Raw genomic sequence first — 26,533 nt, 5'->3', positions numbered from 1 at the left:
GTTTCGTGCAGATTGCTCAAAAATCCCAGGAGGAGATAGATTTTAACAGCTTTTCATGTCATTCAAAATGGTGAGAGATCTAAAGGTCAGAGGTCAAAAGTCAGAGTGTGAAAGTTATTCATCATGAGGAGACGCATAATGTGTATTGAAGTTTTATGGCTTTAGGTCAAACAGGGCATGAGTTGTACCTGTTCAAAGTTGGCATTTTCAACTGAGTGCTATAGCGCCACCTTTTGACGAAAGATTGTGAGATTTATTTCTTGATAATTTTTCATGACCATCTATCATATGGCCGAGTTTCATAAAAAGCGTATGCACGGTTCAGCCAGAACTGGCAAAAACGGCAGAAGAAGAAGAAGAAGAAGAAATGGAAATATAGCTGCAAGCAGCGATAATACAGGGCCAGAGAGAGAGAGAGAGAGAGAGAGAGAGAGAGAGAGAGAGAGAGAGAGAGATAGATAGATACAGTAGATAGATAGATACTGGAGAGAGAGAGAGAGAGAGAGAGAGAGAGAGAGAGAGAGAGAGAGACAGACATGGAAACTGGAGAGAGAGAGATGGAAACTGGACAGAGAGAGCGAGAGAGAGAGAGAGAGAGAGAGAGAGAGAGAGAGAGAGAGAGAGAGAGAGAGAGAGAGAGAACGGAATAGATTGGAGAGAAAGAGAGGGAGAGAGACAGACATGGAAACGGAATAGATTGGAGGGAGAGAGAGAGAGAGCCATGGAAACGGAATAGATTGAAGAGAGACATGGAAACGGAATAGATTGATGAGAGAGAGAGATGGAAACAGAATGGATTGATTGGACATCTCAACCTATTGCCATTAACAGGAATCGAACTCTCAAGCTTCAGACTAATAGGCTGCAACACTAGCTACAGTGCTATTGCTTTGTCCAGGCTGATGTTGTCTGTTGAAGATCATAAACTCTTGCATTCTGTCATGAACCAAGCCAACACTAAGACCACTCGTTCACAAAGCATTTACCAATAGAGAAATTGTATGTCTCCTCGCAACCGAAAACAGTGAAAGCAGCCGATCTACAAGCTCAGAAACACGTTGCTATCTAAAAAGTTTTGAGATTGTAGATCGGCTATTTTCAGAATGAATATGTCATACATTGAAAAAACGTACTCTCAAATGAGCATTTCAGGTTATCTTTACCATTTGCACATGTATTCATTGATACAGTCATGTTGTTTGCAATTCAACTTAAATGAAGTCTGCATCAAGTGAGGCTTGAACTGGCGACCTTGAGATTGTGAGGCACTTATTTAAGGGAGACGCCATTGGACCAACAGACAGGGAACTGTGAAAAAGGAGATCACACAGATGATACAGTTTCACGCAAATAGATGAAAAATCCTGGGTTTAAGTGTTTTTCAAACTGTTCAAAATTGCGGACAATCTAAGGGCGGAGCTTACTGGTCAAAGCGATAGATGTGTTCCTCATGTGTTCAGCTATGGCAGCCCCTCAGAGAGAGAGAGAGAGAGAGAGAGAGAGAGAGAGAGAGAGAGAGAGAGAGAGAGAGAGAGAGAGAGAGAGAGAGAGAGAGAGAGAGAGAGAGAGAGAGAGATAGATAGATAGATAGATAGATAGATAGAGACATGGAAACTGAATAGATTGACAATAGAAACGGAATAGATTGAAGAGACAGAAAGAGAGACATGGAAACGGAATAGATTGATGTTGTCTGTTGAGGATCACAAACTCTTGCCTTCTGTCATGACCCAAGCTCCTGTTTCACTAACACTAAGATCACTCGTTCACAAACCATTTACCAATGAAGAAATTGTACATCTCCTCAGAACCAAAACTAGTGAAAGTAGCCGATCTACAAGCTCACAAACCATTAAAAGTTGTCAGATTGTACATCGGCTATTTTCACAATGAAGTATGCTATACATTGAAAAAACATACTGTCATTGCTATCTGAAAAGTTGTGAGATTGTACATCAGCTATTTTCACAATGAAGTATGTAAAAACACTCAATTAAGTATTTCATGTTATCTTTAACAATTGCAGATGTATTCATTGATAGTCATGTTGTGTGAAATGCAACTTAGATGAAGTCTGCACCAAGTGAGGCTTGAACCTGTGACCTTGAGGTTGTGAGACATACACTTAAGCGGGACGCTATTGGACCAACAGACAAACCTCTGAAAAAAGAGATCACACCGATGATACAGTTTCACGCAAATAGCTGAAAAATCCTGGGTTTAAGTGTTTTTCAAACTGCTCAAGATTGCGGACAATCTAAGGGCGGTGCTTACTGGTCAACGTGATAGATGTGTTCCTCATTAGTCAAGGCACATGTGTAAGCAGGTCTAATGGCAGTCGGCCAAACGAGGCATGACTTTTGCCTGTTTAAAGTTTGCATTTTCAAAAAATTGCTATAGCGATATAGTGATATTTGGAATGGCCCTTTACATTTCTGCAAAGTTTCAAAGAATGGTAAGTCTGCATGTATGTGTAGGGGCAGATGAATAATTGTCATAAAACTGCAATATTCATTGGCTCATTAAAGCTTCATTTTTTCACTTATGGAAAATCTTTTGCATACGTTTGTCGGCATAGGTCCAAAGTTCATGTGTAAAACGTTTCGTGCAGATTGCTCAAAAATCCCAGGAGGAGATAGGTTTTAACTGCTTTTTACTGCTTTTCATATAATTCGAAATGGTGGGAGATCAAAAGGTCAGAGGTCAAAAGTCAAACAGTGAAAGTTGTTAGGCATGAGGAGACGCACGTGTGCATCGAAGTTTCATGGCTGTAGGTCAAACAGGGCATGAGTTGTAACTGTTCAAAGTTGGCATTTTCAACTGAGTGCTATAGCGCCACCTTTTGACGAAAGATTGTGAGAATTATTTCTTGATAGTTTTTCATGACCATCTACCATATGGCCGAGTTTCGTAAAAAGCGTATGCACGGTTCAGCCAGAACTGGCAAAAACGGCAGAAGAAATGGAATAATGCCAATACCAAAACAGGTACAGAGCTGAGAGCTCTGTCCCTGTAATAATGCCAATAACAAAACGGAGACATGCTGGAAGCCTGTCCCCGTAATTCCAATTCAAAAATAGCAAAAATAGCACATCTACAAACTCAAAACGCCTCGCACTCAGAAAGTGACAAGCACGAGAATCCTCGTGCATGTCACTTACGACGCGCTTTGAGCATGTAGATCAGCTATTTTTGCTACTTTTGTGTGACATTGAATGGCGAAGTACGGCATTAATTTACAAAAAAAGGTAAAATACAGAGATAACAGGTGTCTGCCTGACAGTATAAGCAATGTGGCCCCCTGGAGTGAGTGTGGAAATATAGTGGCCCTCTCCATCATCAAAGTTGCATCACCCCTGCTATAGCCGATTATCAACTTCAGACAACTTTTAAAGTGGTAAATTAAGCTTACGCAGCTTTTATATTTCCATTAATGAGATACAGTATTTTAGGTTGTATCAGCCAAAGCTCCTCAAAAAGCATATGTTGACTTCTTGGGGAAAATGTGACCAAACTTCAAACGTTTGACTGGAAGGGAGTGGAGCGCAGTGGTGGAAAGAAACTAAGTACATTTACTTAAGTACTGTAATTAAGTACAATTTTGAGGTATTTGTACTTTACATGAGTATTTCCGATTTCCAATACTTTTACTTCTACTCCACTGCATCTTAGAGGCAAATATTGTACTTTTACTCCACTACAATTATTTGAAGACTTTAGTTACTAGTTACTTTTCAGATATAAACTATGATATAATGAAACATACATTAAACACTTTAGCCCTGTTTTATACATAGGCTATTTGAAAATAGCCGATCTACAAGCTCACAACGCGTCGCATCGTGACGCGTTGTGGGCTTGTAGATCTGCTATTTTCAAATATTTTTGTTTGTTTTGTTTGTTTGTTTTGTCTTTTACTTTTGGTACTTTAAGTACATTTTGATGCCAACACTTTTGTACTTTTACTCAAGTAACATTTTAATTCTGGACTTTTACTTGTAACACAGTCATTTTTATATTGCAGTATTGGTACTTTTACCACCACTGGTGGAGCGTTAGACGTCCCGGGCACTGCCTGCCACACTGCAGGAATATGAAAGTGCCGTTCTCAAACCCAAGATGTAAAAGGGTGGCGGCTCCGCTAAAAACAGTTAAAACGACAGAGGCACACCCAGATGAAAACATCTGTTCATATCATCCACTCTTATGAGTTGCTACAACCCTGAACCCTGAATGAATCATATCAGGGGACCAGCACAGTGTTGACCTTGCAGCATATCAATGGTCCATGTCTAGGTGACAAATTAGGATACTACTTTTTTACTACTTTTTACTACTTTTCATCCATACATATTACACCTGGTGAGGAATACGTGTGGGAACAAACGCCATGACAAAATTTTTTTGTCAAATTGATTGGGAAATGTATTTGCTGATCAGCAAAAAGTGTGCAGCGAAAGTGAATAAAGGGAACCTAGAAAGACACTTTCTGACAAACCACAAATCATTTCCCCTGCTGAGAAAAAGAACTGAAGCCGCAGCCATATAGGCCTATGTTTATGCGCAACCAGTTACGTTAATAGTTTCCACTAGTTTGTTTAAATTGAAAATGCAGCACTCACAAACGTCTCTGCTCCATCATGCCAATGAGCAAACTAAAGAGACTCAGATTTGGAAAGGCTATAGGTTGTACAGACATCATTGCTTGTGACACACACACACGCCCACGCGCACACACACACACACACACACACACACACACACACACACACACACACACACACACACACACACACACACACACACACACACACACACACTATAACGACAGGGAGAACATGATTCACACCTGCATGCATGTGTGTGTGTGTGCGTGTGCATGTGCATGTGCGGCCGTGCGCGCGTGCGTGTGTGTCTTTGCTCTCTCTGTTAATTAATTGCTTTATTAATGATGAACTATTATGAAAACCATGACCCAACGGGCCTATCCAGTGAGTCAGTCCAACTTGGGAGACCCTCGATCAGCCTAACACACAGCCATGCACCACATGGAAGTTTGGGAACAAGCACCACCAGAGACCGACTCTCCTCACTACTCCTACCCGCCTATGAGCACTCATTCTGGGCATAGAAGCCACCAAAAAGCAGATCTACAGACCCACCATGTGTGGAGAAAATTGAATAAGGGCAGATAGAGTTTTGTTCATTTTATGTTAGGATAGAGGTGTCGGAAACTGTTGACGGACGATTGGAGTATGCAGTAGTAACTAATCACTGTAAACACTGTATAATAAATCAAGACTGTTAATGTCTCTGTCTCCACTCACGGCAGTCTGCGGGTTCATCCGACTGGTCCCCGCAGTCATCTTCCATGTCACATTTCCATGAGAGCGAAATGCACTTGAAGTTCTTACAAGCAAACTGATGGGAGAGACACAGGCTTATCTTTAGAGTCAGTCATGTATCAAAACCAGACATGAGAGATAGGGTCCTATTTTGCACGTCTTATTTCCAGGTGTTATGCAGTAATTAAGTAATAATAACTCCACCATCTTATACACAATCGCTGTTTTACATGTTGTGCTGAACACAAACGCTTAAGGCTTACAACTCGCTATCATATTTCACACCTGTGTGAGTGTTCGTAGGTTAATTATAGAGCACCGAATTCTGACGTCACTGTTCCGCTGGTTCGTCATATAAGAACTGTGTTCCAAACATAAACACACCACCCTGTTTTTTTTGTCAGGGGCGTGGCCCTGCATCGTTTATGATATTCATTAATATCTGATAAAGCCTGTTTCTGGCGAAATTGGAATAAATTCTGCCTTAAAAGTCTTAAGAACTACACTTCCGGGTCTGAAAATCAATGGCCCTCATTTATCAACGCGGTGCAGACCAAATAATGGGCGTATGGCGAGATCACCGCACCTTTCGGCATTCATCAATATATTCCTGACGTTGCCTTCAGCCTACGGTACGCTGAGATCTCACGTCTGGTCGAGAGCAGTTGTAGATGTTGGCTACACCCGTTTGTTCCATTGTAGACGTGCGGAGCAGCATTGTCTCGCCGTCTGACAGGCATCTGGACACATGTATCCACTCCAAAATGTATTATCTAACACACTAACAAATAATCCCTACATTTTATAAACTCATTTAAACAAACTGCTTTAACAGTCATTCAGATACGATTGCACATCTGGCTGCATTGGCTATGTGAAAATAAGCTCACAACACGCGTTGTGAGCTTGTAGATCTGCTATTTTCAAAATATATGAGTGCTTATGCTAGAGCATTTTCGGGAGTTTGGACCGGCGCAACGGCGTCGCTGTTATCTTTTCATGGCCACCGGGAGATTGGACATTTAACCCAAGGTCCAACACACACCAGCCTTCATCCATTAATGTTCTCTCAAGGCTATCTCTCATTGACCAAATGTACGCTAGGATTGGCTGTATAGGATTGCTTCATAAATGTGACTTTGACGTTGCCCTACGGCCGAATTTATGGAAAGAAATAAGTTGTTTTTTACGCTCCATTGATAAATGAGGGCCACTGTCCCTACAGCAGCCGCGTTCATGGGAAATGTAGTCTTTGGGTCGTTTGACTCGTTTCTAGCGTTTATTGTGTTACTCTTTGGGAAAATGTGTACGTGTACACCTTAGTCATGCTTCATATCCATATGAGTAAAATCGCCGGGGTGGTGTGTTTATGTTTGGATCACAGTTCTTATATGAGGCGATCTAAGATTCCCCAATGGGGATTTCATTACCAATAACCATGTCATTGCCAATAACCATGGAAACGGATTATCGCAACGGCACCCTTTTTTTAAAACGATTTGACGAGACTACGTCTTTTAAAGCGATCGGTGGATGGATCGTTGTGAAGAAAAATATTCCTCAAAATAGCAAACTAGCGCTGACCACGCCTCCAAGCTTTAATATAAGACATAAGACCTGCCGGTAATTAATACGCACAAAATAGGGCCTATGAAGTCATACAACGTAAAACAAGTCAACGTGAGGTGAATCACCTGACTAGCAGAGCAGTTGGACATGCACTGCTTGCCGTCAGCTGCCACGTAGGAGTTGATAGGACAGGCACACTTGTAGCTTCCTCCAGGTGAGAGCAGACACAGGTTACTACAGCCTCCATTGTTGGTCTGACATGGATGACCTGATACTGCAGGGTGGAGAAAACATGCACAGATATGATGAATACATTGACGTCACGCAGACATGTTAGAACAACAACAACAACAAAATCCACTACTACTACTACTACTACTACTATACTACTACTAATAATAATAATAATAATAATAATGATAATGATAATTGAAGTGGCAATCTTCTCTCTTCTCTGTTAGATTGCACTTCTGTGTAACAGTTCTTAGCAATCAGCTTGACTCACAAAATAAGTCCTCAGAGACAGTAAAAAAATCAACAAAGTTGCTTTACTTGAAATTAAACAGTACAACTTATAGTTATTTCTCTTGCTCCCCACACTGCTTCACTCTACTGAACAAACAGAAAACCCCACCACACATTGGCCACTGTTACATGGACCATCATGTATTCATTCAGAATGAACTCATTCCGAATAGAGGAATCTGATCCACTCACCTGTTTACATGGGACCCGAATAAAAGTATTCCTCGTTTACATGACCCAAAGCATTCATTCGGAATATAACTTTGGACATGCGCAAAGTGGTTCGGAGGATTTGCCAGAGATAAATAATAACAAAAGAAGAAGAATTGGTTGTTTGAGCGCAAAGTTTTGGTTATGAGTTTGAGTTTTTCTGACCTAGGAGTGGGTGTAGATGTGTCTGGATCTGGTTCCTGCCAGTGTGACCACCTGCATTCACTCCCCTGCAATCATGACTATAGTACTTAAGCCGGCCCTCAGTCTCCAACCTGTCCCTTGCCAGATTGTCTTGTGTTTCCCAAGCTCTCCAGCGTTGTCCAAAGTCAAGTTAAAGTGTTTTGCTATAGGCCTACTGATCTGTTTTGTTCTAGACTACGTTTTTGCCCAGCCCTTGCCGGTACCTCTGCCATCGCTGACTGCCCTCTTGGATTACGACCCCTTGCTCACCACAGTTAAGAGTTTGCCTGCCCCTTGCCTGTTTGGTTGCTTTGTGTATCCACATCTGCCTGACAATGGATGACGCACAGCGTATCCTGGCCACAACATTTGGCCTGCTGTTCTTATGTTAAACAGCAATACGAACAGCTAGTTTTTTTAATACTGTATTTGAATAAGACTCGGCAGCAATATCACAGTTTACAAGCGGCAAACGTTTCACTCCTTACGCCTCTTCCTCCACCTTCCAAAAAAACCCGGGGCCAGTGGATGAAAGTCCGCAGCAAGGATTGGTGGGAGCGGCTTGTCCTCCTAGAGTACACCGACACTGAATGGAGGGAAGATTTCAGGATGACCCGACAGTCCTTTGTTCGCTTGTGCACCTTAATGGAGAGGTACATGGCCCCAAAAGAGGTGACTGTCAGGGCACCAATTCCCTTGATGATGCGCATCGCCATTGTCGTGTACAAATTAGGGAGCTGTGCAGAATATAGGCTGATAGCAAATCAATTTGGCATACACAAAAGCACTGTAAAGAAGTTTGTGTACATGTTTTGCAAGGGCATGATCAGTGGGCCGATTAGGCAACTCATCCGTGTCCCAAATGATGAGGAGGCAATGGAGATGGCGAGAAGATTTGAGGCAGCTCATCATATCCCCCAAATACTGGGAATTATAGATGGCACTCATATTCCCATCCTTCCTCCCTCTGATGGGTACAGTGACTTTGTCAGCCGTAAAGGGTGGCCCTCCTACAGTACGTGCTACAGGCTGTAGTTGACGACAAATGCTGGTAGGTAATCTCTCTCATCTCATGATCATCATAAGGCCTAACCAGCATCTGTATTTATCAGCTACGCACCAAACAGCTTAAAATCAATTGGAGTGAAACGATGTCTACCATGTATATCTGGTCCAAAGCGTTAGAAGGAGTTCTCCTTAACGCTATGATACTTTAGAGCTGTTGCATGCACACCCGCGGTGCACTACCGCGGGTGTGCGGGGAAACGGCTCTAAAGTATCATAGCGTTAAGGAGAACTCCTTCTAACGCTCTGGACCAGATCTACAATGATGTTACACACATAATATAACAAATAATATAATCCAACAAATACATTTCCATCAGCAACACATTCCCATGGAATAACGCTGTTATAACGCAACTGTTATTGTCCATTACTGTACACAAACAATAAACGAATAGCCTAATAACGTGTGCCTGGTTGGGGATCTCTCTCTCTCTCTCTCTCTATATATATGAACGTATATATATTAATAAATATAAACGTGTAATATATATGTGTATATAATAACACGTCGACGCCCCCCCCCCCCCCCCCCCCCCCCCCCCCCCCCAGTTTCTGGAACATAAGTTGTAAGATGCCAGGTAGAGCACACAACGCCAATGCGCTGCACCACTCGGACCTCTTCCAAAGAGCTCACCTGCTGCCCAAGGTAAGGCTAGTTTAATTGTCATTATGCTGAAACACTATAATACTGTACCTGCTACTGCACCTTCAAACAACATATATTTAGTGAAATACACACATTTAGTCAAATATATGATTGATCTCTCTTCCCCCTTGCCCCCACCAAGGGTTTTTTTTCTATGGAAATAAAAAGGACAGAACTTGCACAAAAACGAATTTCACCCAATTTTTACTTCTGTAAACCTGTGATGTGACAATAAAGCTGACTTTGATTCTTAATTATTCCCGTTTTATAGTGTGTGAGGAACATCGAGGGAGAGGACATGAACCTCATGATTGTGGGAGACCCAGCATACCCCCTTCTGGACTGGATGCTGAAGGGATACATGAAGACCCCTCGCCTGACTCCAGAGCAGGAGTCGTTCAATGTCTACCTCAGCTCACTCAGGGTTGGGGTAGAACAGGCCTTCGGGCTGCTCAAGTCGAGGTGGCGGGTACTCCTAAAAAGAAGTGACTTTCACTTCACTTTTGCACCTACCATGATTTCCACCTGTTGTGCACTGCACAATGTCTGTGAGAGGGAGAAAGATTTCGCCAGTAGCAGCTGGTTGGAGGAGGCTGCTGACCATACGCCTACTGCCATTCAGCCTAACCAGCCAGTGAATGCCCAGTGCAGTGACAGAGGAAGCAGTGCAAGGGCAGCTCTGACCACATATACTGTATGGCCACTCACTTCCCACTCCGCACAGGGCATGTCGATGAACACATCACAACATAAAACAGGTCTTCAATGTTTTTCAGGGCAAGGACCCCCGTAGCTGGGAGATTTTTGTTTTACTCCAAAAAAAATTGCAACAATTTTGTTGCACATTTACTTTTACTCCACCTTAGCACTTGCCCTTTTTTTGTTTTGTATAGTAAGCGTCCTTTGAAAAGGCGCTATATAAATTCAAGTTATTAGCCTTAACGACCTTAGTTTTATGCAAAGGCTAAAATGAAATTTAGATGGCATGTTATGTTGACAGATGTCAGGTCATTTGTAGACTTGGCATTCTACAGTATATAGTTTCAATGTACAGATAGTTTTTCTTCTTTAAATATTGTACTGTTTAGACTGATATGTTTTTGGTTCACCTATGATCCTAGATTACCATATGCATTTGATGATTCATGTATTACCTCATGTTTTTCCTTGCTTACTGTAAATCGTTCTGGATTAAGAGTCTGTTAAATGCCTAAACTGTAAACAAAACGTTTTCATAGATTTAATAGATTCATAGACTTAGATAGTTTGACTATCTGTATGTTGGATTCATGTTAATTAATTCAGACCTTTAACCACATACTGTCAATACTTAGTAAACTTGACTGTTGGCTCTGAACTTGGTCTGCTCTTTTTTTCCTTCCACACCAAACCTCTTTGCCGAAAATAGCTGAATAGCTCAACAAGCTCACAACTGTAGATCTGCTATTTTTGGCTAAAGTTCTCCTCAGAATAGGGATGCTAGGGTTCTAGTGGTTGTTGTAATATAAACAAATCCTATCACAAAGATTTGGCGTCCCCCCTGCAGTAACTCTGAGGACCCCCTAGGGGTCCCGGACCCCTTGAAGACCCCTGACATAAAACATACAAAAACCTCAGAGACAGATAGGCAGTATCAAAATTATTTCTTTTCAAACAGAGCAAAGAGAACAATGCTTCAAAGAGCTGAATAATTTCTTTTTCAGAGAGTGCAAACAATGCCTCAGAAAAAACTATATAGTACTGTTACAGTTCTGTTAAGACAAACTATTCACAGTATGTCTTTCTGTTAAACAAGAAAAAGTGTTCTCACTTTTGCTGAAAAAGTAGTAACAAACAATTTACAAAAAAAGACTGCAATAACTATTTGGAACTTTTTAGGATATTTAACCTAGGTCAAGGAGGGTGTAGCTGGAGTCAGAGTCGTAGCTTTCACTGCAGTTCCGGTTGTTCTGGGACTGGGCTGTAGGCTGGGACTGGGGTGCAGGCTGGGACTGCTGCGCAGGCTGGAATATGTCTGTAGGCCGGGAGTGCTGCGCAGGCTGGAATATGTCTGTAGGCCGGGAGTGCTGCGCAGGCTGGAATATGTCTGTAGGCCGGGAGTGCTGCGCAGGCTGGAATATGTCTGTAGGCCGGGAGTGCTGCGCAGGCTGGGACTGGTGTGGAGGACCGCCATAGCCTGGGTAGGGATGCTGGGTCATCTGAGGGGGGTACGGGAATACTGGAGCTCTGCCCTGAGGATATGGAGGGGTTTGAGGGAAGACAGAATTAAGGCCATCAAATAGTTGCGCCATGAGACGCTCGTTTGAGCGGGAGCTTTCCTCCATGAACCTCGAGAGGATCCTCTCTTCCCTTTGGTGATTATTTTCCTGCTGTTCTTCAATCCAGCCGTTTTGAGCCTCTTGCATCTTCTGTTGTTCAGTTGACCAGGTGTGCATAGCTTTTGCATAAGCAGATGAGGGTGGTCTTCGTCCTAAAAGGGCATTTGTGGAATACATCAATTAGTCTGTATGTATCGTATGAGATTCATTTTCCACATCTATTAAAAAGACATAATATGTACATATCAAGTTCAGAGATTTTGAATATTGTGGAAAAGTCAAATTGCTTCCGTAATATAATTAAAAAAGTGAAACTTTCATGTATTCTAGATGAGTTGCGCACAAAGTGACATTTTTGAAAACTTGTTTTGTTTTAATCTTGATTATGACTATATTATGACCATATCTCAAAAAAAAAATAGAATATTACATAAGACCACACCAAAAAAGGATTTCTAATAATACAGAAATGTCGACCATCTGAAATGGCATGGAGGTGATCAGCCTGTGGTACTGCTGCGGTGTTATGGAAGATCAGGTTTGCTTTGATAGCGGCCTTAAGCTCATCTGTGTGGTTGGGTCTGGTGTCTCATCTTCCTATTGACAAAACAACATAGAATCTCTGTGGGGTTCAGGTCGGGCCAGTTGGTTGGCCAGCTAAGCACAGTAATACCATGGTCAGTACACCAGTTACTAGTAGTTTTGGCAGAAACCATGGCATTACTGTTCTGACTGACTGACAGCCAACTGCTGTTGTATAGTCAAGAGGAAGGTGTGAGACACTAGACTCAACAATACAAATGAGCTAGTGGTCTTATGTAATATTCTAATATTTTGAGATATGGATTTTAGATTTTCATGAGCTGTATGTCACTACCATCCAGATTAAAACGGTTTCAAATATTTCAGCGCAATTAATCTAGAATATTCAATTTCTTGTGTGTATTAAGATAATATCTTCATTGAATTCATAGAACATGTTAACCTTTTTGTCCCCAAAAGAAACTAGTGTAAAATGTAATTGAATTTTACAGCACCCGTTTTCTTTAACTAACAAACACACATAACCTACTTTTGTTGGTGGTCCGTGGCTGTGTAGAGGTACTGGGACCACTGTCTTCCGTATCTGCCGTGGTCTCTTCTACCGTGGTCTCTTCAAAGCTGGAATCCTCATCTGAGAGATGGGGGGAAAACGGTTATAACAAGTTGTAGTAACCGTCTCTCTAATGCAACAAAATAGTCAGCTAGGACAGTTCTGAAATGTGTGAAAACACGCGAGCGCGTTTCTCACACACACACGCACACACGCACGCACGCACGCACGCACGCACACACACACACACACACACACACACACACACACACACACACACACACACACACACACACACACACACACACACACACACACGTACAGTATAATGTCTTCATTAAGCAGGTAATAAAATACAAAATATAATCATGATGCAATTAAACTAAGCTAAAAACCACTGAAATTCATTACAGAGTATATATGTTTATTGTGCATCTTGAGAAAAACAAATATTCATTACATTCATAGAACATGTTAACGTTTTTCCCCCAAAAGAAACTAATCTAAAATGTAATTGAACTTTACAGCACCCGTTTTCATTAACTAACAAAAACACATAACCTACTTTGGTTGGTGGTCCATGGCTGTGCAGAGGTACTGGGACCACTGCCTTCCGTATCTACCGTGGTCTCTTCAAAGCTGGAATCCTCATCTGAGAGATGGGGGGGAAACGGTTATAACAAGTTGTAGTAACCGTCTCTCTAATGCAGTGCTTCTCACTTTTTCATGTCAAGGACCCCCAAAATGTCAGTTATTAGCCCACGGACCCCCATTTGAAAAGATATGCCAAAGGACCCCCATAAGAGAAGATTTGCCCGGCTCTATCAGTGATTCTCAACCATTTTCATTACAGGTACTCCCAGTTTGACATGCATTATTAGGCTACAGACCCCCATTTAATGGCATTTATATCTCTGGGACCCAGTGTAACTCTGAGTTGATGTGTGTAGCTATTGTTCTTGAGGTGATAAGTAATGGCTGCGACGGAATTCACACATTAACTCAACGACGCGAATACTAATGAAGTACTCTAATCAGGCAGTGATTAGAGTACTATACTATTCTGTAAAATAGATACATGAATGCTTGCTGTTATATCTGATAAGCCTGACGGCTGAACACCAGACTTTTCAAAGCGCGTGTATGCGTGGCACGTAGAGCGCGTTTGTGTAGATCCAAATGATAGCAGCTACGCGCGCGGATACGCGAGTCCCGCATACGCAGGCTTTAAAATAGGACTGGATCTACTGTAAAAGTGCGTGTGTGCGTGTGAGCGTATATGCGCGTGTGTGTGTGGGAAAAAGGTCTGGTGTGTTTCCACCCAAATCAGCATATTTATAACAATCCATGCGCTCTATGGTAATAATCCTTGCTTTGCATTGAAAATGCAGTTTTTTCGCACACACGCGCATATACGCACACACGCACTTTTAAGATCCAGTCCTATTTTAAAGCCTGCGTATGCGTGACTCGCGTATCCGCGCGCCTGGTGTAGCCGCTATCATTGATATCAATTGGAACTAAACAAACGCGCTCTACGCGCCACGCATACGCGCGCTTTGAAAAGTCTGTAGGCTAGTTCGGTTCACATCAAACACTAGAAAAGCAGTACAAAGCATATTGTGTGTGGGCCACAAATACGCGCGTGCACATTTTTGACATTTAACTTTTTTGAGGGCCACACACGCGCGCTAAGAGTGCTCTCTCTCTCTCTCTCACACACACACACACACACACACACACACACACACACACACACACACACACACACACACACACACACACACACACACACACACACAAGGGGAATAGTAACGTCATGTTATGTTTGAACCTACCAGCAATGAGATCATGTTCTGGTGTAGGAGCATCCTCGAAACCAATATCCACGCCGTGGACACCCACGTTCGCCATTGGACGATGTCCCAACATGTCATCCATCGTGTCAAAAAATGTGAAACTAGATGGGTCGGAACCGCTTTTGCCATTGTGACTTTTAGCCTTGTAATAGGCTGTCTTCAACACTTTCCATCTATTTTTCATTTGGTCAATGGTTCGATTGAAGCCAGCCTCTACAAACTTCTCAAAAGCTTTTTCAAACAACTCCGTGTTTCTTGCCTTACGACCATCCATGTGTTCATAAATCTTTAAATCTTTTAAAACATCTATCAAAAACCTTGTTTCACCCCCAGACCAGTTATGTTTCGTTGGTTTTGGGGCCGTCATTTTCAGTCTGCTCTCTTCTCCAGGCAGCGTGTGTTTTGATGTGCCGGTTCCTCGTTCCTGTTTACTTATAACGTCACCACGCTAAGCACGGACATGTGCAAAGGAATGCATGTATTCCAAACAGACAGGAGCGTTTGGAATAAAGCGTTTACATGGTCAATTCCGATTGATATATACCGATTCAAACGGTCTATACCACCCCTCCTAACCCGAATGAAAATGCATTCGGGTCAGACTGGAATGGAATATTCCAATTGGCGTGTTTACATGAGCAAATCTATTCGGAATGAATTCATCCATTCATTCATTCCGAATAGAAGTGTATTCATTCCGAATACAACTGTCCATGTAACAGTGGCCTATGTGAGTGACTAATCAAATAACAAGGGAGCAACCCATAGGCTGAGGCTTAATTACTCAGTGTAATCAAAGAGCCTTGTTTGCAGGCTGTGTGTGACCCAATACAGGTCATACCAATAACACTTCAGGTCATACCAATAATGGCTCTTACAATAATGATAATGACAATGACAATGACAATGACAATGACAATGACAATGATAATGACAATGATGGTGTTAATATAGCACTGTTCAAAACAAATCAAATAATATGATCATATACAATACATAAAAGCCACAAAATACAATGAAGACTAATAATGAGAGAGTTTTATACAATGAATGGCACAGACCATTGGGCTGCCTATGGGGGTGGTAGACGTGAATGTCCATTGGTTTGTCAGGATACAGGGTGCTGAAGAGCCTGGTCTTGTTGGTACCCTTAGTCTTGTGGGCGCTGTAGATGGATCTGGTCTCCCACTCTGTCCAGTAGATGTGCTCCTCAAACAGAGTAATAGCGAAGATGTGGGGGATGTCCTGACTCAGAACTACAGATAGACAAAACCAAAAGACTATATTAATATCAATGTATGTATTAATGTATAATGTATTGTACAATACAAAACAAAACCATTATAACAAGTGTTAAAATGGATCGATAAAGTAAATAATGTAGCTCACTACTGTCCTTGCTTTCTCTTCCACTACTCATGGGAAATAAGCATTTGTTCTTATTCATACATAGTCAAATTCAGTATATAGTGTCTTTATTAGAAGGATAACCCCTTGAGATGTATCATCTCATTTTAGAGAGGGTCCTTATGACAAGAAATACAGAAAATACGATAGACAAAACAATACAACAAATACATCCATGCATACTGTACATAAACAGGACAAAACAAACTTAACAAAACAAAACAGAACAAAAACATAAGACATAAGCTCTCTTGAAACTGGCCGCTCCCACTCCGCCTAGATACCCACAAAATAACAGACTTCATGCATTAATGATGTATACATGTAAAGCTAAGAGAGCAAAAACAGGAGTAGCAGCTACAGACATTGCTTACATGCACATGCGGTATCATGCAATGACATGCCCATGCAGATACACATAATACAAACATGCATATGCAGTATATAACTTATAATTCACAGGGCAGATTGTAAGAGACAGAAGACAATCAGAGAACAATCAGAAGCCAATTAGAAGCAAGAGCAGGTTATTTGCAGATGAGTAAGAATGGATGCTTTAAAAATATTAAAGGAGTATCAACTGAGTGAGAGTATAAAAATGAAAAAAAGGTTGTCAATATCTTGCCCACAATAAATATGTGTAAATGTGTTCTGTTTGTGATTATACGGTCAAATAATCTGTAGAGATAATGACATTTAGACTTAACAGTCACGAGTTTGTGCGTGTGCGTGTGCGTGTGCGTGTGCGTGTGTGTGTGTGTGTGTGTGTGTGTTACCTGTAGGCATGTAACGGTATACCGTATTACGTTATAACCGCAGAATAAAACAAACAAAAAAAGCCAAATCCGTCACAGAGTTGGCACAATGGCACTTCTCCACAACTGTGGATTGTGGACTGTTAATTCCTTGTGTCAATACGTTGTGTTTTTATCAGCAGTTGCCAGTTAAGCTTATCAAAGACAAATACAATGTCGATCTACGTTTGCTATTACCACAGCACCAGACCATTCAGTTTAATTAATCCAGAACACAAACGATTGCTGTAATTTAAAGTTAAGGCATAGCGCAGCCGGCTCTAAATTCCCAAATAGTGGGTAGTGCAACTTGGTCGCAAAATAGGGCCCCAGGTCTCTACAATATATATTTTTAAAACAACACTTTTGTGACTGAAATATAAATTAATAACACTAAGTTTAAAATCATATTTTCTAATATTATAGTACTCAATTCATTAATTTCATAGGCTAATCATTTCATACTGATAACTGCCTAGTCACCTGCGTGTCTGTTGGTTCCGTCCAGGCTGGCAAACTCAATACTATCCTCCTTGGCATCGGCCCAATACAGGCGATCATTGTTGAAGTCTAGTGTCAGGCCATTTGGCCAGCCGATCTTATCCTTCACGATGATACTCCTGTTGGTGCCGTCCATCCCCATCCTCCCTATGTGGGGGTTGATGCCCCAGTCTGACCAGTACAAGTACCTGTCAGGGAGAAACTGCATCAGGGTCACTATTCACAACCTATCAACCATAGAGCACTACTAGTTAACATGCAATATGAGTTTGTCTAAGCTTCTGCTTGATAGTGCTCCTTTGAGAAAATCATAAGAAAGTGTTACAAACTCAATTTAATAGTGACAACTTACATGACTCTTTCCTCATGTGGTAAATGGTAACATTCTTGTACTTGGCTTTTTTAATTTTTGCATTTAAAAAACAAATCTGCATGAAAATAATTCCTTCACCACAGTGCTCTTACCCGTAGCGTACATCCACAGCCAAGGCGCGTGGTTCGTCTAGGCCGGTGTTGACCAGTACTGATGGGTATTCCCCGTTTAGTTTGGACACTTCTATGGTGTTCCGCCCTGTGTCACTCCAGTACAGATTTCGTCCCACCCAATCAACAGCCAGACCATCTGGTTTTCCGATCGACTTGTGGGGAAGGACCTGTAGACAAGCCATACATGCACTCACCACTTCTAGTTTTATCACCATTTTCATGATTTAGTTCTTAGATAGGACAATGTAGAAAGACAGGAAATCAAGGTAAGACCACCAGCACCACATTTTCATTTAACGGTAACAGTGTTGGGCTAATTACAAAATAAATAAATAATAATGTTACTCGTTACTCTTTTGAAAAGTAATGTTATTACTTTACCTATTAATCCCTGCCAACAGGAACATTACTTACAATACTTTTCCGTTACACTCCTAATTGCATTCTACTGAATATTCTGATTTTGCTGTAAGCCTACACCACTAGCAGTACAACTGAACTTTTTTTCAGTGGGAGTGCCGTCTATTTACTGTTGTAGCTGTTGTTATGCTGGGAACAACAGTTACTTGTTACTTAGAAAAGTAATATTAAAAGTATATATATATTATATTAGTAATATTAGTTGGTGTAATGTGTTACTCCCCAACAACTGATCTGGAACATAATTTCCCTTCCCCATCATCCATCCTCATTTTCACACTGACCTGGAAGTCACTGCCATTGATGTGCATGCAACTGATCCTCTTAGTCCTCAAGTCTGTCCAGTAGATCATCTGCTGCTGATAGTCAAAGTCCAGAGCCATCACGTTCGTCAAGCCCTGTGTCACACCAACACACAGTTTTGTTACAGTCTCTGATAGCTCTGGTCCATAGCGTTAGAAGGAGTTCTCCTTAATGCCATGGGACTTTCAAGCCTTTGCACACGCACCACAGGCTGCGCAGCCTCTCGTCTGTAGTAAAAATAAAAAATACACTTTCACTACTCACCAAAACAAAGACGGTTTTATGGAGTTGAAAGCCTACTCTACTTAGTGGGAACACTCTGAGCCCCCCACATCATGTCTAAAATACACTTTTTGGCCAGAAAAGAAAATATTTCACCGGAAGGTGAAATTTGGTCAATAGAAAAATTCCATTGACCAGATCTGCAGAGGGTGCAGTGGAGTAACCAAAAACATTTTTTCCTTCCGGTGAAATATTTTCTTTTCTGGCCAAAAAGTGTATTTTAGACTGAGGTGGGGGACTCTGAGTGTTCCCAAGTAGAGTAGGCTTTCAACTCCATAAAACCCTCTTTGTTTTGGTGAGAAGTTTGGTGAGTTTTTTTATTTTTTACTACAGACGAGAAGCTGCGCAGCCTGCGCTACTGTGGGTGCGAGGGGAAAAGATCGAAAGTCACATAGCGTTAAGGAGAACTCCTTCTAACGCTAAGGACCAGAGCTAAGTCTCTGAGAGACATAGATTCATAGCATCATGTCAAGAGCATTCTGTACACAATATTGTTCAGGATGTGTTGTTATGTTCAATGGTTTTCACCCGTCTGAGCACTGTGCCGTTTGAGCCGTCTAAGTTGATCTTCCTCAGGCTGTAGACGGTGGTAAAGATGAGGAAGGGCTCCGCAACGTGTTGTGAGCTTGTCGATCGGCTATTTTCAGCGAAAGCTGAAAGCAGAAAACAGAAAAGAGACTAGTATAGAGCCCTGAGGTACTCCGGTCAACCAAATAAGGTTTAAGAGGTCAAAAATACAAATGAACCTCAATGCAGGACTATCTAAATTGGCTGCTATTGTTTCTTACCAGACCTGGACTGGCAGATGGTGGGGTCTATCGGTCCACATCCACATACATGTTTTATTGTATGTGACCAATGTACACTATAGCCCATACATGGGCAACTGGCGGCCCGGGGGCCACATGCAGCCCCCACCTTCACTTAATGTGGCCCACAGGTTAGTATCGGATTACTGATATATTATTGATTTCAGCTGTTACAATTCTAAACATGACCCGCTTAAATGACTTCACTTAGTACCTTAATGACTAGTATTACAATTCTGTAATTTGCATGTCCAATGTATTTGTAATCACGTGATGTGACAATTGATTCTGATTCTAATTGTATTTCAACAAGGACATCTGTAGCAGTTAATGATGACAAAAACTGCTTCAAAGCCTGAGGCATATAGGTACGTACTGTACATCAGACCTTACTGTAGTGACCATACATGACCAACAGCAGTTCTAGAGCAGGCGTGGGCAACCATGTCTTTAAGATCGACCGGTCGATCCGGATGGACTTTTTGGTCAATCGTGGGGCAATTTGAAAACCCAGACAAAAACATCTATTCATATCGTCCACTGTCAGGTTTGGTGGTTTGGATGGGAACCCTGGACCCCAATGAATCATATCATCATGAATCATATTTTTTTGCCCCCTCCGTCAAGTCACATGTTTGGTTAAATTTGTCCCAAAAAGTCACAATATGCCTTTTGGGGGTGAGACAGCATTGCCATGAGACAAAAGACATACCATGAATTATTTTTGTCATGGTGAATGGTAAATGTATTTGTTGATCAGCAAACAAGTAAGCAGCAATTTTGAAAAAAGGGAACTTGGAAAGTTTCTGACAAACCACACATTATTGGAAAAGCCTTCTCCCAGCTGAGAAAAAAACAAAGAAGGACGTGCAACCCCGGCCTTACGGGCCAACGTGTATATTCTCATGTAAGGCCTGCATGAACTTGGATCAAATGTTGGTGTGAAGTGGATATACTGGATGTGGGTAAAGTGACTGCTTATGGGTGTACGAATGTGTAGTCACTAAAAATGTGTTGCCACTAAAAAATCAGATGTGATTTTAAAAGTTTAAAAACACACACACACACACACACACACACACACACACACACACACACACACACACACACACACACACACACACACACACACACACACACACACACACACACACACACACACACACACTTTGGTTGTTGAGGTATCATTAAGATGTTGCATTTATAATTTAGGCTACACCATATAATCAAGATTGATTCATATTTTCCATTTTGGTTGTATTTTAAGTGTTTAAATGTTTTTTTGATACTGTCATGTAAAATGTTTTCATGTTAGCAGGCAGGCAGACCGATTGATTGACCCCTTAAGGAACCATGAGGGTCCCTGGACCCACATTTTAGACCCACTTAGCAGAGTGTTTCCAGTGAGCCAACATGCAACAACATCAGCACCCTGACTCTGTTTGACCAGAATGGAACAGAGCCTTCATTAGTATCATTGGTTACACCTGTGAACGTCTTCACAATATGGCTGCTGTGCATAGAGCCTATTTAATAAGCGAGGCCATGGCCACCCTGACCACTGCTTGGGGGCACTGCTACAAGGCACACCGCATCATGGGCCGATTCAGTAATTCAGGAAAAATGTACCACCGTATTCCCTGTCCTTGAACATATAGGATTGGCCACTGGAACCAAGATTCCAGGTGGTCTAGAACCTGAATCACTTGTAAAATAACAGCATGGTGGCTTTTTTTTAATGGCTGCCCACAGGACAAAGCTGCAATGGGCCTTTAGCCAAAAATCATACTTAGGGCATGCTCTAGTGCATTGTGCCAAATCTCATGCTTTTATCGTCAAGTGCACAATTCCTTGAACATATTGCACAGAGCTCTGGACTAATGGGGGGGGGGGGGGGGGGGTCTAGGTGCCCAACAAGCAGGGCTAAAAAGAGGAAGTGAACTCTTGGCCAGTGTGTTGCTATTTCTCTCTAAACATGGAATGAGTCATAGGGACAGAAACAGCTGTGGGCCCCGACACGGGGTCGTCACCGTGGGCCCTCAACTCCCCCCCACCCCCAGCAGCCGCCGGCAGGGATTTTAGACAGAACAGAAAATGCAGAAAACAGCCCAAACTGCACGCGGTCTAGATGAATGTGTACCTCGCCTCTTCTGACTTCCAGTGTTGCCAGATTTTGCGAGAGAAATAAGCAACCAGGTCTATGATTTTTTTTATTTTTTTTATTTCATTTCACCGACAGCACTGGTGGGCCCCAAATGACTCTGGGCCCCAATGCAACTGCGTTGTCTGCGTCCCCCTAGTTACGTGTCTGGACAGAAAGGCTGTGTTGTCTTTAGATTATTTTGTCAATTAAAATTTTACTGCATTGAAATGTATAACCTGACTGTTTCATGCACTTGGTTTAATCACCAAGTGCATATCACCAAGTGTGTATGTGCGCGCACGCACGCACACACACACACACACACACACACACACACACACACACACACACACACACACACACACACACACACTAAAACGACCGATCTACAATTTGAGTAAACATACTTTAAGTACTTAAAAGTAACTTAAGTGAGTTAAAATATTTAAAAGATGTTTCTACCAAAATAAAGTTATTTTAAAGCAGTCTTAGGCTAATAATAGCTTAATGAAATGAACTCATGAAAGGCACCACTCTCTTCACACTGGGTGTGATTTTTCATATTCCATCCTGAATGAAATGAACTCATGAAAGGCACCACTCTCTTCACACTGGGTATGATTTTTCATATTCCATCCTGATTGGCTAAGTTTGCAGGAGCGGTCCGTTTTGTACAAAATGCCTCAAATCATGAACACAGCGTCCGATTGCCGTGAAACTTTGCACACATATCCACTCAAGTTTTCATCGGCCTCATGGTGGCGCTATAACAGGCCAATTAATGTTTTGGCCGAGAAATCTTGAACCGTAGGTCGCAAAATCAATCTGTTTTCCTTGGATTCCTTGGAACATGCTGCAATTTATAGGCCCTGTTTGTGCCTTGCAGATTACATTTTCTGCCATAGTGATTTTTCTTCAAAACACATTATTTGCTAGCCTGGCTTCATCCCCTGAATCGCTAGCCACGCTCAGGGCTAGGGTGACGCTGTCAAAGGTGGGGTTTTCTCATTTGAAAACCGGCCCAATGGGGATGGAAATTATCCAGTATGAACCAATCGCCAAAGAGTCCCACTTTGGCCACGTCCCATCTTAGAATACGACTGCACTGAGAGGGCTTTCAGAGTGAATAATGGAGTGAAACGAAATGAAAATTCAGGCTGAGTGTCAGAACATCCTTTTGCTACTACTCCAACAGATTTTGACCAGAACTCACACAGATCTCCTGGTGTGATCAAAATGTTTAAGTTACATTTTTCAGATCCCATTCCATGGAGCTGTGACTAAAGTTTGCAGGCCCTGGGTAGGCAACCCGGTCTTGTCCAGCACAGGTCTGGAGACCTGTGCCTTTATGACATCAAGGAGTGGATGGCTCAGAACTTCCTCCAGCTGAATGATACTAAGAGTGCATGAGATTGTCCTCTGTGGGTCCACCAACATTGTCTGCCGGATCACCAGCGACATCGGAAATGTGTCCCCCTCGGTCAAACCCCACGTCAAAAAGTTGGGAGTTATTTTCGATTTGGAGCTCAAATTCGACAGACAATTGACATCTGTGGTACAGTCCTTCTTCTATCAGTTCGCAAAGATCAATCCTTTCCTCTCTTCCAGTGAACTGTTGAGAGTTTTCTGAGGACCTGAGGGAATAAAAGGGTCAAGGACTGACAGACACACAGATCTCCATATATGGGCATATCTGTCACATTGGCAGTGGCACGTAGGTGTCGAACTCTAGACGTGAGGGCCGCATTGCGGCCCGAACTTCTAGTTTGTTTTACATTTCCTGAAAAGTAACAGTTGGACATACAAGGTTTCAACGCAACAGTGATGATAACAATGATGACATATGTCGTATCTTTAGAAAAGCTGTGTTGTGCTCATGTGAGATTTTGCTGACACAATGTAATAATGTTACAGAGTAGACGTGCGTGCGTGCGGGAGGTCAGTGAATTATGATGCTGTATCCATTGTGTTGTGTGAGTTGTTTTTAAAGCAGCGTTATTCATTTCATTAATTTCCCTGGAAGAAGCATCCATCATCCGGCCTTCACCTCCATGATGACCTTGTACTCCCTGAGTCTGTGTACTCAGCAGGAAATACAGGTCCAGTGGTGGAAGAAACTACTCAGTTTTAGAAGTTAAAAGTAGCAATATCACTACATAAAAATACACTTAGTATTAAAATATACTTACAGTAGCAAAGACAAAAAGTAACCTTTTTTCTCTCGTTTAAAAAAAAAAAAAAAGGCAAAATGTGTTAAATAGCAGACGTATAAAATGGAACTTAATTGGTTAATGGCCGGAATGTTTTGTAATAATAATCAAAATCTACAAAGAAATGTTTTCAAATAACTGTTGTGGAGTAAAAAGTACAATATTAGCTGCCTCTGAGATGTAGTGGAGGTAGAAGTATAAAGTACTGGAAAATGGACATAATGCAGGTAAAGGAAATGTACCACAGAATTGTGCTTAAGTACAGTAATTAAATAAATGTACTTTTATAAGTGAGTGCAGGGGTTAATAGCCTCATTTCCTTCTGGCACAGATTCCTGCTGAGTTTAGATTCCTGGAAATGCAGGCGCTTAACTGTTAATCGCCAGCAAGCTGTCACCTGCTTTATGTAGATTGTAGAGCACTATGATACAGAGATTCTCCAAATATTCAGTGGTAGAAAAAGTACTCACATTCTTTACTTAAGTAAAAGTATTGATACTGCAATATAGAAGTACTCTCTTACAAGTAAAAGTCTGGAATTCAAAATGTACTTGAGTAAAAGTACAAAAGTATTGCCATCAAAATGTATCGAAAGTACCAAAAGTAAAATGACTCATTATGCAGAATGTCCCATTTCAAGTTTTCAAATGTATAAAATTGTTTTGAAAATAGCAGATCTACGAGCTTTGTGAGCTTGTAGATCGGCTTTTTTCAAATGGCCGAAATGTATATAGGGCTGAAGTGGTTAATGTATGTTTTTTAATAATAATCAAAATCTACAAAGGAACTAGTAACTAAAGTTTTCAAATAATTCTAGTGGAGTAAAAGTACAATATTTGCCTCTGAGATGTAATGGAGTAGAAGTAAAAGTATTGGAAATTGGAAATACTCAAGAACAAATACCTCAAAAAAGTAAAAAAAAAAAAAGTAAATGTACTTAGTTTACTTTCCATCACTGCAAATATTCATATGTGATGTGAGCGTGTGGTCTAGCCAACACCAACTCAGGACTCCTGAATTGCTGCCCTCCACACCCTCCTGTCTAGCATAAGGGTCTTGAGCTCTGAACTCTGTGGTATTGTTAGTGAATTATATTCAAAGATATCAGCTCTGTCATTCAATGTAGTTTAGTACTCTGTTATTTGACTCTAATATCCAAAGACAAAGGAGGAGTGAAGAAAACTCTCTCTCACACACACACACACACACACACACACACACACACACACACACACACACACACACACACACACACACACACACACACACACACTTTTTAAAAATATTATATATAGATGTATTTTTGAGTGGTGCTAGCCACTCCAAGGACTGACTTTGTGTGTGTGTGTGTGTGTGTGTGTCTGTCCGTCCGAACGGCCTCAACAGCTGCGGCTGATTGCAACACAAAGATGCAACCAGTTACAGTAATTATACACACACAGGAGTGCAACACACGCACACATGCACACGCACACGCGCACACACACACACACACACACACACACACACACACACACACACACACACACTTGAGTAAAAATGCTTAAAATGAGTACAAATACTTAAATATGAGTAAAAATACTTTAAAGTTCCTAAACTGAGTAAAAATACTTAAAATGAGTACGACTCGTTGTGTCTCCTACCGGAACCGCTGGCTACCGGTTCACTGGTCATCAAATCATTGTCTTAGGAATGAGACAAAAAACTAAAAATATCCATGAATTCAAGTCTCCATGGGGTGACTAATCCATTGAAACAAATTTTTTTTTGGGTGAAGTGTCCCGGGCCTTTAATGCCATAAATGTTAAAAAAAATAAGACGCATCGTAGGTTGTGAAAATAGCAGTACCTTGTTCCAACTACCATACAACATCAAGTGCTAAAGAATAATAACTTAACTAAAAACAGTATCTTTAAGTGCTAAAGAATGATAACTAAACGGTTAGTATACCAGTCCTACACAGCCTGATACTTCTTGAGGCATCATAGCGTAAAGAGTCAGAGTTATATTTTGTCCCTAAACCATATGAGTGATTTCACCAATATTTTGAAATCAAGTGACTTAAACCCAACAAGTCATTTTCAAACAGAATCTTACCTGAGCTCCAGAACAGAATTAGAACGATCACTGGATCCATATTTGCCTTCTAGATGATTCAGTCCCACTTCAGTCTGAACTGGTCCTTGACTGAGCACGACCTCCTGTCTTCTATCTCTCTATGTCTGACACATCAACTCTCCTGTCTTCTATCTCTCTATGTCTGACACATCAGCTGTCCTCTTCAACTTGCATGTTTCATCGGGATGTGCTTCCTCTTTAGCGTCACAGTTTTCTGACTGACATTCTGACAGGAAGCTGTTCT

General features: G+C 41.5%; 1 protein-coding gene across 1 annotated transcript in view; it reads right to left on the bottom strand.

Moving 5' to 3' along the window:
* The window catches only part of LOC311058153 (low-density lipoprotein receptor-related protein 4-like), a gene marked incomplete at its 5' end in the record, with an annotated part of 72,226 nt that extends 45,918 nt beyond the window's left edge, over positions 1-26,308 (bottom strand). The window contains 8 exons of the mRNA XM_084075491.1: positions 5,328-5,421; positions 7,040-7,188; positions 15,878-16,072; positions 17,501-17,706; positions 17,984-18,171; positions 18,709-18,822; positions 19,538-19,662; positions 26,269-26,308. Of these exons, the coding sequence (XP_083931617.1) occupies positions 5,328-5,421; positions 7,040-7,188; positions 15,878-16,072; positions 17,501-17,706; positions 17,984-18,171; positions 18,709-18,822; positions 19,538-19,662; positions 26,269-26,308 (1,111 nt within the window). The remainder of the gene's footprint in view (positions 1-5,327; positions 5,422-7,039; positions 7,189-15,877; positions 16,073-17,500; positions 17,707-17,983; positions 18,172-18,708; positions 18,823-19,537; positions 19,663-26,268) is intronic.
* Between the last annotated feature and the right edge of the window lie 225 nt (positions 26,309-26,533).

The sequence above is a fragment of the Gymnoscopelus microlampas genome, assembly GCF_963454915.1.
Source record: "Gymnoscopelus microlampas genome assembly, chromosome: 13".
Classification (NCBI taxonomy): domain Eukaryota; kingdom Metazoa; phylum Chordata; class Actinopteri; order Myctophiformes; family Myctophidae; genus Gymnoscopelus; species Gymnoscopelus microlampas.
The sequence above is the reverse complement of the archived record's forward strand: the minus strand, read 5'-3'. Positions and strand labels throughout refer to the sequence as shown.